This window comes from Hippocampus guttulatus, chromosome 4 (genome assembly GCF_054856545.1).
Source record: "Hippocampus guttulatus isolate MCC_2025c chromosome 4, RoL_Hgut_1.0, whole genome shotgun sequence".
Classification (NCBI taxonomy): Eukaryota; Metazoa; Chordata; class Actinopteri; order Syngnathiformes; family Syngnathidae; genus Hippocampus; species Hippocampus guttulatus.
The window spans coordinates 4,164,229-4,177,791 of NC_141264.1; the positions used below are offsets into that span (position 1 = coordinate 4,164,229).

A 13,563-nucleotide genomic window follows, 5' to 3' on the forward strand; every position below is an offset into this window, starting at 1 on the left:
CTTTTTTGGTGAGAGCAGTGGACTGATACGTGCAACCTCAACCACATTTTTGTCTGGGTGTAGGAAGGCAGTAGATCAATCAAACTGACATGGAATAATGCAGTGGAACATTGATTTACAGCTACCTCAAGTTTCTTTGACGAGCCATTGTGTGATTTAGATTTTTGTGCTTCGTGTCGTGACGGAACTTGACTTTAACACCTGCTGATGAGGGTGAATTTCAGCTAATGTGTATTGTATTGTATGCTGACATTGCCACTCCCACGACAGCCACTTTGAAATTCACATACAGTATATTGATGTAAATGATCAACTTTAATCTGATGATCAAATGATGAGATGTCTGTATGGTACTTTGTTTGGATGTGATGTGACTACATACAAATTATTATCCATCCTTCCATCCATCCATCCATCCATTTTCCACCGCTTATCCGGGGGCAGCAGCTTTAGGAGGGAAGCCCAGACTTCCCTCTCCCCAGCCACTTCTTCGAGCTCTTCCTGGCGGATCCCGAGGCATTCCCAGGCCAGCTGGGTGATGTAGTCTCTCCAGCGTGTCCTGGGTCGTCCCCGGGGTCTCCTGCCCTTGGGACATGCCCGGAACACCTCACCAGGGAGGCGTCCAGGAGGCATCCTAATTATATGCCCGAGCCACCTCATCTGGCTCCCCTCGATGTGGAGGAGAAGCGGCTCTACTCTGAGGCCCTCCCAGATGACCGAGCTTCTCACCTTATCTCTAAGGGAGAGCATGCACACCCTGCGGAGAAAACTCATTTCGGCCGCTTGTATCCGGGATCTCGTTCTTTCGGTCACGACCCATACCTCGTGACCATAGCTGAGGGTTGGGACGTAGATCGACCGGTAAATTGAGAGCTTGGCCCTTTCGCTCAGCTCCTTCTTTACCACGACCGATACAACGTCTGCATCACAGCAGACGCTGCACCGATCCGCCTGTCGATCTCTCGCTCCCTCCTGCCCTCACCCGTGAACAAGACCCCAAGAGGGTGACCCAAAAAGATGCGTACCCATATTTTATTCAATAAAAAAATCCATTTTTTAACGAATGTCTTTTCTGTTGCAGGACGTGAAAGGTGAACCTATGGATGCCATCACAGCAAAAATAAGAGCCATCCCGAAAGAGGAGTGTGTAAAAGTGATTGACAACTTTGTCAGACGAGTACAGGTTTGCTTGCAACGGAATGGTGGACATTTGGAACACATCTTGGGAAAGCCATAAATTGACTAAAAAATGACAGAAATAGCTGAAACTCTGGTGAATGGTCTTCCATAAACTGAATAATGTGTGGTTGTAATTTGAAATAAATAGCTTTTTAATCAAACTCACAATTGAAATTTTCATGGGTACGCATCTTTTTGGGTCACCCTTGTACTTAAACTCCTCCACTTGGGGAAAGATCTCCTCCCTGACCCGGAGAGGGCACTCCACCCTTTTCCGACTGAGGATCATGGTTTCAGACTTGGAGGTGCTGATCTTCATCCCAACCGCTTCACACTCAGCTGCGAAACGCTCCAGTGAGAGTTGGAGAGCCCTGCTTGAAGGAGCCAACAGTACCACATTATCTGCAAAAAGCAGAGATGCAATACTGAGGGCACCAAAACGGACCCCCTCAACGCTTTGGCTGCGACTCGAAATTCTGTCCATAAAGGTGATGAACAGAATCGGCGACAAAGGGCAGCCTTGACGGAGTCCAACCCTGACTGGAAATAATTCCGACTTATTGCCGGCAATGCGAACCAAACTCTGACATCGGCAGTAAAGGGACTGATCAGCCCGTATCAGGGGGCTCGGTACCCCATACTCCCGAAGCACCCCCCACAGAACCTCCTGAGGGACACGGTCAAACGCCTTCTCCAAGTCCACAAAACACATGCAGACTGGTTGGGCAAGTTCCCATGTACCCTGGAGGACCCTGCGAAGGGTGTAGAGCTAGTCCACAGTTCCACGGCCGGGACGAAAACCACACTGCTCCTCCTCAATCTGAGGCTCGACTTCCTGACGGACCCTCCTCTCCAGCACCCCTGAATAGACCTTACCAGGGAGGCTGAGGAGTGTGATCCCTCTGTAGTCGGAACACACCTCCGGTCCCCCTTTTTAAAAAGAGGGACCACCACCCCAGTCTGCCAATCCAGAGGCACTCTCTCCGATGACCACGCGATGCTGCAGAGGCGTGCCAACCAGGACAGCCCCACAGCATCCAGAGCCTTGAGGAACTCCGGGCGGATCTCACTCACCCCTGGGGCCTTGCCACCGAGGAGCTTTTTAACCACATCAGTGACTTCAGCCAGAGAGATAGTAGAGCCCACCTCAGGGTTCTCAGACTCTGCTTCCTCCAAGGTGGAGTTGAGGAGATCTACGAAGTACTCTGCCCACCGGTTCACAACGTCCCGAGTCGAAGTCAGCAGCACCCCATCCCCACTGTACACAGTGTTAGTGGTGCACTGCTTCCCCCTCCTGAGATGTCGGATGGTGGACCAGAATTTCCTCGAAGCCGTCCGGAAGTCGGCTTCCATGGCCTCACCAAACTCTTCACACGCCTGGGTTTTTGCCTCGGTGACCACTGAAGCTGCGTTCCGCTTAGCCAGTCGATACCCGTCAGCTGCCTCTGGGGTCCCACAGGCCATAAAGGCTCGATAGGACTCCTTCTTCAGCTTGACGGCATCCCTTACTGCTGGTGTCCACCAGCGAGTACGAGGGTTGCCGCCACGACAGGCACCAACCACATTACGGCCACAACTCAGATTGGCCGCCTCAACAATAGAGGCGCGGAACATGGTCCATTCAGACTCAATGTACCCGCAACAAATTATTATTTGTATTATTATAACACCCTTTTTTCCTTTGTTTTTCTTTGCCTTTATCTTTATCGCTGACCTGTTCTACAGAATGCAGAATGTGATTGCGCATGACACCTATTTTCTAGTGACATGAATGAAATTGTTGCTCGTGAAAATACCGAAGGCAAGTGACTCTGGGAAACCACAAGCCACAATGGCTGGTGAGCAAAAAAACCCCCAAAAAACGTCAAACCCTGGTAGTGAGACACAATTTGAGTTACAAGTGAGCTTCAGATATGGCACCCCTCGAGTGAAGTGGAAAAAAAATGGGGAGTAGCATTTATCATTGAATGGTACAATCAAACACACTGCAACAGTTATCATGGCGCAGCACCAAAATACTGGAATGGTACACAGTGGCTTCATGTGCACACCTGTAGCTTACGATCTCGCATGGACACCAATGCACAGTGAAAACATTTGGTGGGAGGAACAGGAGGCCAAAACTGACGTCCACGTGTGTCGACGAAGACTAATGCTACAGTCAGACTAAACACATGTCGAGCTTTTCTGGCGACGCATTTCCAGAGAGTCAATGCAGTTTCCATTCACACAGCGTGATGAAATAAAAGCAATGTGGGACAACAATATCATTGCAATATTTGGGGCCAAAGGTACGTACACACAACACAGCTAGCTTGCTTTACTGTCCAGACCAAGACAAAAAAGGAGTAGGCTTGGAGACTTGGGAGCAAGGGAAATTTGAATTTAACGTAGAAGTACAGGTCCGATTCAGGTCCGAACTTGGTCAGGGAGCAAATCAAATTTATCATGACTTGCCAAGAGAATGAAGAGTCTTTATGTACAAAGAAAATATGCAATTTAACAATGTTACCTTGTACACACATAAACCAAAGCGACATGTTTTTTTTTGGGGGGGGGGGGGGTCATTTTTTACTTCCTCCTTACATGAGGAAGTGATGCTTCCTCGTGTAAGGAGGAAGTAAAAAAATGACTACCGGTACTCTTGGCTTCCTTACACAAGGAAGTGATGCTTCCTCGTGTAAGGAAGCCGAGAGTAGTCAAGTGGCGTATTCGGATTTGCTCAGTTTGGTCGAAAACCGGAAGCCGAGAGGAGTCGAGTGGCGTATTCAGGTTTGCGTAGTTTGGTTGAAAACCAAGTTTTGGTCATAATCTGAGGCGTAAAAATCTCAAATTTTCTGGTCGAGAACAGAGATGTTCGAAAACCAAGGTATGACTGTACATGTTTTGCTTCGTCTTGGTCCTGACGACCAGTCCACGGGTAGCCCGCCTCTGTACCATCAAATTAAGGCCAGCAGACTGATCAAATTTCTGAATTTAGCTATTACAATAAAAATTATGCCTCAACTTTGTACTGGTATTACATGTTTTGCTTTGTCTTGGTCCTGACGACCAGTCCAAGGGGGAGCCCGCCTCCCACCCAAAATGATCTGGGATGGGCTCTAGCTTTCATGCAACTCTAATCAGGAAAAATGTTACAGAAAATGGATTACGGGACATTATTACTTTGCAGTAGCTGAGGTAAGAATTTTTCTTATTGTGGAAACTAAAATTTCTGCTACATCTCCAAAGAGATTTTCCTTCATATCCAACTTTTATACAACCAACGTTTATACAACCAACTAATCAAAGCGGATATGACAGCAAACACAACACTAACACTACACCAGAGCTAAAAGAAAATGTACAAGAGAATAAAACCTCTGACCTTGGCAAAGAGGGCTCCTTTGGCTGCCAGTGCATCCTCTCCTCTTCCATTGGGGAAACACTCATAGCGTGCATCCAGAATTGGGTAGCGACTAGCCAGCAGCAGGCCACTGTTGAGGAATTTGAACCTGGAACAACATCCCTTCCAGCCATACCGCCCAACATCACTCAGCACATAAGGAAAGTAGCGATGTAATTGCTGCCGCAGTCGTGTTGTTGAACTATGGTCAAACACTTCCTGAAGGGCAAGGAAATCCAAGTTGGCAGGAAAAAATGCAGAAATGTCATGATCGAATGCCTCATCTCCGTGACGGCGCTTTCTACCGGGGCGTTTAAATATTGAGGTGCGAGGCACGTGAGAAAGGGTGTTGTTCGAAGATATCATTACGCAACCATCGCTTCCTTGGTACCGAGCGAGAGATTCTCTTGAGGCAGTCATGCTGCCCACATCTACTCCTGCCCGCTCCCCTGACTGATGGTTCCTTGTCTCTGCCTCCTCCGGATGGGGGTCTGGCTCAGGGGCACTGATGCTGATTTGAACACCTGAGGTGTGAAGTGGACACTCTGGTGAGGTTTTAGCCTGTGTTTCCTTTCCGTGCGTGGGGCAGTCATGATTAGCATGTGTCTCTTTTCCGTGCGTGGGGCAGTCATGATTAGCATGTGTCTCCTTTCCGTGCATGGGGCAGTCATGATTAGCATGTGTCTCCTTTCCGTGCATGGGGCAGTCTTGATTAGCATGTGTCTCCTTTCCGTGCATGGGGCAGTCATTATTAGCATGTGTCTCTTTTCCGTGCATGGGGCAGTCGTGATTACCGGGGCCACTATGTGCCCCTGTAGAATGCATTGGACATTCTGGAACCTGCACCAAAGCGTGTAAAGGGCAGTCTGAGCTGTTGTTGGTCTCCACACAGTGTAGGGGGCAGTCCAGTGTTGTGTTTTCTGCATCTGAGTGAAGGGGGCATTCAGAGGTTCCGTGCACTACTGTAGATGGATGAACCGGGCAGTCTGTACCGCCAGCAGGATGAATGGGACACTCGGCGAGTGGCTCATTTTCAGTGTCTGCTGGGCCATTCACAATGTGTGTCTGATCTGGCCGCTGGTCCAAGGAAGAGGTACGACGAAAACCTGTCGGTAGGCTGCTGAAGGAGGCCGCACTAATGGTTGAGACACACCAAGAGAAAGAATGACAGACATCAGTGCATCTTAGACACATAACTTACTTTTCTGTAAAAGTAAACCTGAGATTGTCTACATACCTGATGGAAGTGTTGGTTGGTGAATCAATGTAGATTTTAATCTGAGGTCGACCGGCACCATTTCTGATCCTCTTGCCCACTTCCCGTGCTCTCCTCTGAGTGTCCGATAGGTTGTTGAACCTGGCCAGAGAGTCGGGCAGTAGGCAAACGTTGGCGCTGCAGAAACAGAAGCTCTTGCCCTGAGGTCTCCAGTCCCTGACCCCAACAAACCCTGGTGCAGCATCGTCTTGCTCAGCTTGGCGCTTTTCTAGTCTGCACAAGACAGGGACAACTAAATCAACAAACCACAGGTTTGATCTTATAACCTTTACAGTATCCCACAAATACTATACTAAATACTTTTTTGTTGACTCACTTTTCTAGTAAAAGTTCAAATCAAGGCTGATGCGTCATTTGTTGAATTTTGACATTTCATAAAAATTTGATTTTTTTTTGCATTGTCCTCCATTCAGTACGAGCACTGTTGATAAACAACAACAAATTAATTACATTGTTTTTAAAATATTAAAGATTGAAAAACTTTATTGGCAAGCATTTTGCACCAATTGCTTACCTCGATTAAACAGTCACAGTCACAGAACAGTGAACACAAGCCCAGGACTGTTACTTTGTTCTAACAATCCAATTGCTAAGACCTCTGCATAATGAACTTGTTTCACAAAGATTAATACAAAATAAAATAATGTTGCTGTTGCCTGTCGCTCCAAATTCGTTGACTAAATTAGCGAGTTGCATTGGAATGCTGAAGAGATTAATTTAAACCAGCAATGTCACAGTGATCATACAAAATCGAAGGTTTTTGGTACATCCTTTTACCTTGTAAACTATTATAACGAGCTGAGAGGAACATAAATAGGGTACTTGACTTGAAAAATGTTATGGGGTTCACAATTAGTTGATATGCAAGTCACGCGACGCAGTGGATGTAGTATTACAAAATACCGATGTTATTGTGTCACTCTGTATTTAAGCAGTTGACCAATTTGTCGAAATAGAAATGGAGAGCAACACTAAGGGAGAAATGTGTGACAGAGACAACTTACAATACACTAAATGTGCACATATTCCATACCTGTGGTAGGTGTACAGGTAGGGTTGACGGATGGCCTGCAGAGGAGCCCAGATGACAAAGCCCAGCAGAGCGAAAGGCAGAGAGGCGAGGAGCAGGAGCAAGTAAAGAGGCGCCATTATTAGGACACACAAAGTGAGGAGGGAGCACGGGTCCTGAGAACGCTGGCGCTTCTCGAGTGAAGTAGCCAGGCAGGAGGCCAGGAGCTGATCCAGGAGCCAGTAACAGGGGAACACCAGGCTCCATGACAAGCCATCCAGGAAGTGAAGACAGGAACTGGAGTAAGGGGTGATGTGGAGGACCATCTCTCTCTCTAATTACAAACTTCTTTCACTTTATTCTCATACTCTGATAATGACTACAAAATAATTAGTTCTTTACCCAAGCATCGATCTGAAAGAGTAAAAGCCAACAAAAATCTTGAAATGTGCCTTTATATTGGTAAAAGCTGTACTACATGATTTGGACTTTAATGTTCATAGGTCGTCTTCGGCATTTATACCATGCACAGAAGTTAGTTTAGTCTGGTAGCGGGAGGTGGCCATGATAGGATTGTTTTCCTTGACGATGGATTTATTCTTGCAAGGGCTCCGGTGACCTCATGAGGAAGCCACTTAACATCACCATTTTCTCAGGACCTACAAATTGATAGCAGAGAGAGAGAGCAAGAGAGAAAACCAGAGAGGGGGCGGGGGGTAAATGACATAATTAATATTTTTTCTGCATTTAAAAATTAATTCTGTGTGTGTTTTTTGGTCGTAACAGGGAATCAGAACATTCCGTTTTGTAGTGTACCATACATGTACATATGTATGCAAGTGTGTGTGTGTGTGTGTGTGTTTGTGTGTGTGTAAATATGTAGCAATTTTCAGCTCTCCAAATAACAACTGAAAAATAGGATTGTTGTATCTATTTTATTTATATTTATTTATTTATTTATTTATTTTTTCCAAGGTGGCGCCCGAGTAGGCAGCCTTCGGCGAGTGCTCTTCAAGAGCCTTGCTTTTTTGTTCTTTTTTTTGTTTTTGTCTTTTTGTTTTGTCACATATTGTTTGTTGTATCATCGTGTGGACCTGATATGGACCATTTTCAGCGTTTTTTGGCCACGACATTCGTCAAAGGAGAAGTATCTGTGCTTGGTGGTTGCGCCTTCTCTGCAGCACGCCTGTACCAGCACAGATTTTGATTGGGAGGAATGTCGGCACCATTGACTGTCGGTGCTGGACAGACCTGGGGCGCTTGTGTTTTTTGCGCTTGTAATGGGCAGCATTTTTCGCAACCCCGTTTTGTTCAGTGGAGATGTCGGCACTGTTGGGGAGTCGGCGTTGGTGCGGCTGGATGGATGGCTGCTGAAGTTGAGGATGTGGAGAGAGGAGCGTCGGCGCAGAGCGCCGATGCGTATGTGGAACCGAGAGTCGCCGCTTGGAATTTAAATGGATTTCCATGGGACAGGAGAAGTGAACCAATCTCCTTTTTGTCGTCAATGGATGCTACAGCTTCTTGTTGACTTTGAAACTTAGCTTGTAGCCGACGTGTGCACATTTTGAGCATGACGTCTCTGATCCACTGGTTAAAGGACACTTTGATTCTGTCCTCTTTCATCTCAAACTGCTTTAAACAACAAAGTGTGTGACGGAAGGGTGGTTAGGACTGCACGACTGTCCGTGTTTTATGTTATGTGTTGTGTTTATTATTTTGCTTTATGTTAACTGTTTTGTTAAGCGCTTTGTTACAGCTGCCGCTGTTGTGAAAGTGCTATATAAATCAGCATGTATTGTATTGTATTGTATTGTATTTTTGTAAGGTACTTAGTATTCATGATTTCTTCATTAATTTATCCAATTCTAGGTTTATAACTGGAATTATTGAACAAAAATGCAATGTAGTCGCTGATGGTGTAGTGGTACACGGGTCCCACGGGTCCCACTCAGTGAGTGTGTGAATGTGGGTGTGAATGGTCATTTGCCATGCGACTGACTGGCGACCAGTTCAGGTTGTAGTCTGACTTCCACCCAAAGTCAGCTGGGATGGGCTCTCGGTGTTGAAAATGGATGGATGGATGGACAATGCAATTTCAGTGTTTAAATCTAGCATCATATTTAAACACTGAAATTATGTGATTGATTTATTCAATTGTGTCTGTCAAGTTAAAAAAATAAAACAACGAAAAAATAATTTCCATCACATGTAATTTCCATCACATGATTCGTTAATTCTGCAGCACAAAAGACAAAAAGTGAACTTGTTCCACTTTGCTGTCAGAAATCATGCTTCATCTGCCAAGGGAGTGGCTTGTGTACCAAAGAAAAAAAAAAGTTTGCTGTGACGGTTTAACCCAGGGGTGTCAAACTCATTTTTGTCACAGGACACATTGTAGTTCCGGATTCCTTTGGAGGGCCATTATGGCTGTGAATTTTGTGAAACCATATCAATGTTTAACCAAATCCACATATTACATACACAGCGAACAACACATAGATGGCATCATCAAGAATAATATATTGTTCAAACATTCTAATTATTACATTAAATATGAGAATTCGAAATTTTGATTCAGACTTGAGCAAGCGTCATGGAAGTTGACATTCTTGAACTGCTTTCGCGGGCCACATAAAATGATGTGGCGTGCCAGATCTGGCGTGCCAGATCTGGCCCCCGGGCCTTGACGTTGACACCTGTGGTTTAACCCAACATTTGTGGCTCCCTTTGTGGAAGACAGTATCAAATGTGTCTGCTGGCAGTACATCTCTTTCACTAAGAACAGGATATGTAAAAACAAAAACAAAGCAAAACTTATACAGTAGCTGCACTAGGCCTGAATTGAAGCCATAAGTCTTCAAAACGAGAAGCTGAGTTCATGGACAGGACGAGTATAATGGCAGACTCAATTTAAGAGAAAAATCCCTTGAGTTATCCCCAGGGTTGCCATGAGGGATTTGGGGACCTTGACAACATTGGGCCCCTCCATGTCACTGCAACAAATTGAAATACCTTTTCCTCGAGCCTCTGTTAGCCCATTGAATAGTCATCACTTTTTCTTCCTCAAAGCTCCCCTGCTTATGCCTCTGGATCATCAAGTAGTACCCTAAATGGCACCTTTTTTGCGGGAAATCAAGTGATTACGTGGTTGAAAACCATTATAACGAATATGTAATTGAAATGTAAGTACTGATACTAGAAAACTTGAATGTCATTTATTTGGCCATATGATGATGACCTTTAATATGTGTGTAGAATTATAGAAGGCAAAAATCACCTATCACCATGTTGGTGTTGAAATGTTCCTAAAGTGTGCTGTTGAGGATTTGTTCTCTGCCTTCCTCACATGCAAGCACGCGCACACACACACACACACACACACACACACACACACTGTCAAATATTAGGCTGATATTCACGTTGGTAACCCCTAATCCATACGGTATATGGAAGTGAGTTGGAAGAAATGAATATCATTTAATGTTGTGGTGCTACGTTGAACTTAAAAATGGTATTAAAGAGAAAAGAAAAGAGCTGCGATTGGCTAGCAATCAGTCCACAGTGTATACTCCGCTTCTTGGCGAAGCACATCATTGACCTCAGTGAGGAAAAGCGAGACAGAGAATGGATGCACTGAGGATAAAGAAAAGAGTGGAAAGCTTCCATAAAATGTTTAATTTGTTGTTTTGATAAGATCTGTCTGTGTGGCTTATGGATCAGCTGCTAAAACAAATTTAAACACAAAAGTACTGCATTCCAAAGATCAGCTATAAGAGTTTGTCTGGGATCCAGAAATGCATCTGCAATTTAAGCATTACAAGTAAAAATGGGATCAATCCCTCCAGCTTTAAGGAGACTTCAGACAACTTTTAACTAACCCAGAGAGGAGAATTCCTCAGCCAGCATGGTACCAAAAGACAAGAAAGCAGGAAAGCTTTGGGGCATATTATAAATAGGGTGGAAAACAAATGAAGAGTAAATACGAGTTCTTGACTGTATTTTTTCCAATGCATCACCCATGGTTGATGTCTCATCCAAAATAGATTAATTTTTATATGATACGAGAGCAGGTAGAGAACTGTGGTACAATTTCATCAGTATCTGGGAGCACTTTAGCTATCTGCAAATATTTATAGAAGGCCGTAAACAGCCAGAGAAACGAAGAACAGAAACAGCATTTGGAGTTCCAGTATTTCAAATAAAGCAGGCACAAAACATTTTGGAAAACCTCTTCAAAAACAGATTAGATCAATTCATAGAAAAACATAAATTACTTTCTGATAGTGAGTATGGATCTAGAACAAACGGTTCAACTTCATTAGCCTTGACAGAACTCGTTTAAATCATTACGGGCTCCGTTGACGAGAAGAAATTTACAGAAGAGCTGTTTGGTGATCTACATAAAGCATTTGCGAGGACGAATTACAGATTGGTCAGTAAATTGGAGCACAATGGGATAAGAGGGGTACCAGTGTAATGGATGAGGAGCTATTGGAAAAAAAAAAGCAGCAGTTTGTGAAGCTGGGTGAGTATAACTTAAAATACTTCGTCATGTCCCCCAAGGGTCAGTGTTGGGGCCACAATTGTTCATTCTATAAATCAGGGGTGGGCAACTCCGGTTCTCGAGGGACGCTGAGATCCTGCATGTTTTACATGGTTCCCTCCAACACATGTCATGATCCGCTAACCAGTAAGCTCTGCAGGAGCCTGATAACGATCCTGCTCATGTTCTGTGCAAAAATAAAAATAAAACCCTTTTCACATACGTAAAAAAAAGTGGAAATCTAACAACAAGGAATTGATTTAACATGTCAAGAATAATCTTGAGAAAAGCAAAATACAAAATCATGAGACCTGCACATTTGAAATTTCGAGGGCAAGAGGACTCAATAAGACAATCTGCAAATGTAAACTCTTTCATTCATTTTCATCTAAATGAATGGCTTTATCTGTAAAACATAGCTGTTTATTCCAGAACCATGGCTGGCGGAAATGCAGAAAAGCATTTTGCAAATGCCATTAAGTCATGAAGAGGAGCGACTCTGTCTCTGACCACTGTCATATGTTGCAAGTGTTGTCTGTGGCGGTGAGCCTGTCCTCATTGTTCCTTATTCTGTTAAGCGTAGTTCCTCAGTTTTGTACTTATTACATTTTTTTACACTAGCATTTTTGTTTGGCTTTTTGCAATAAATGTGTTTTATGATGATGATTATTATTATTAATAATAATTTATTTATTTAAATCTTCTCTTCACTCCTGCCTTGCTTTGTCTGCTTCCTTGCTTGAGTCACTCAGCTTTTTTTTTTGGGGGGGGGGGGTTTGCCTCCAACCCACCGCAGCTAACGGACACTTGAAATCTTGTATCTCCTTAGTCTTCTTTGACGATTCAGTCTGGGGTTATATAACATTGCGAATGAACGCATATCACACCATCAATAAGAGGAACAGTGTAGGAACAGTGTAGGCAGAGTGCTGCACGACAAACAGAGCTTGAAGGGATACAATCCCTCAAGCAACAACAGTATTTGGAGTGACACAATCTAACTTTTGGTCTGTCTTGCTATATATACTGCAAGGTTTCTGTAACCATCATCACTCTTGAAGCAACTTGACAACTTGCTCGACAATCCCGTTGACTTGGACGTGTACTTATTACACTCACATCCAATAGATTACAATCATGACTCACAATTACCCAGTAGCCCTTTGGGCATTAATCCATATTGGCCCCGGTCTGGCAAAGCTTAGCGTGTGCGCTTTTGTGCATCCTGACCGTCTGTGTCTACTTTTGGATGAATGTGGATTGTGTGCCGAGCTGATGTTTGTTCTGTGTAATCCAAAGCAATCAATGTTCAGTGGAGCTCGACGCCACATGGATGTCAGTTGATCATCTGTCTCTGTGCTAAACACCAGGACAGGAGGCACCCATCTGGCTTGAGGCAGCCGCATCTGGTCAATGATTATCATACGATACATTGTTGATTACCAGTGAGCTGATCACCAATACAAAATGTACATGTAGAGTGTTTTATGCAGCTACACTGTGATTAAAAGTAAATGAATTCATAAAAAGATGCACAAACGTAGAGTAAATGAATACATTTAGTAGTTTTTCGTGTTTCATTGGGGTTAGTCATAAATTTTAGACATTTTGGGTATCACTTTTTATCCTGCTCTCCACTTGTTTTCTGTGTTATGACAAATAACGATGACAAATTGTATTTCAAATATTGTATGTCCATTTGGCGAATTTGACCTTTTTAAATCATGATGTACAACAACAACTTTAAAAGAAGAATTTGTAAATACAATACAATACAATACATGCTGATTTATATAGCGCTTTCACAACAGCATAGAGAGAATACATGTCTCAAGACAATATTGAAGCGGCCTTTAAAAAGGATTTTTTGTTCCCGGGTCCCCTTTCAGAATACAATGAATAATCACTGAACACGTTTCATTAGCTTCTGATTTTTAATTGAGTTATCCATCAATTTGTTGTGTTTTTGAAATAATATGAGGTGAACTTACATTTTGGTGCTTTCACAGTTATACCGACCCTGTAAGGGAAACCATAATTACGATATGGCCCACATCAAAAATTAGTTTGACAGCCTCGGGCTGCATTCTGCTCATGTTTTATGTGTAACTGGTAAATTCCAGAAAGAGCTTTTTACTGTTTTTATCGGCACTACAAAGTCAGACCTGACA

General features: G+C 43.8%; 1 protein-coding gene across 1 annotated transcript in view; it reads right to left on the bottom strand.

Annotated features, from left to right (window-relative positions):
- smpd3 (sphingomyelin phosphodiesterase 3) overlaps positions 1-13,563 on the bottom strand; it is a 77,942-nt gene that overhangs the window by 36,406 nt on the left and 27,973 nt on the right. The window contains exons 2-4 of the mRNA XM_086109239.1: positions 6,874-7,508; positions 5,802-6,053; positions 4,547-5,699 (exon numbers count right to left, since the gene is read on the bottom strand). Of these exons, the coding sequence (XP_085965365.1) occupies positions 4,547-5,699; positions 5,802-6,053; positions 6,874-7,175 (1,707 nt within the window). The 5' untranslated portion in view covers positions 7,176-7,508. The remainder of the gene's footprint in view (positions 1-4,546; positions 5,700-5,801; positions 6,054-6,873; positions 7,509-13,563) is intronic.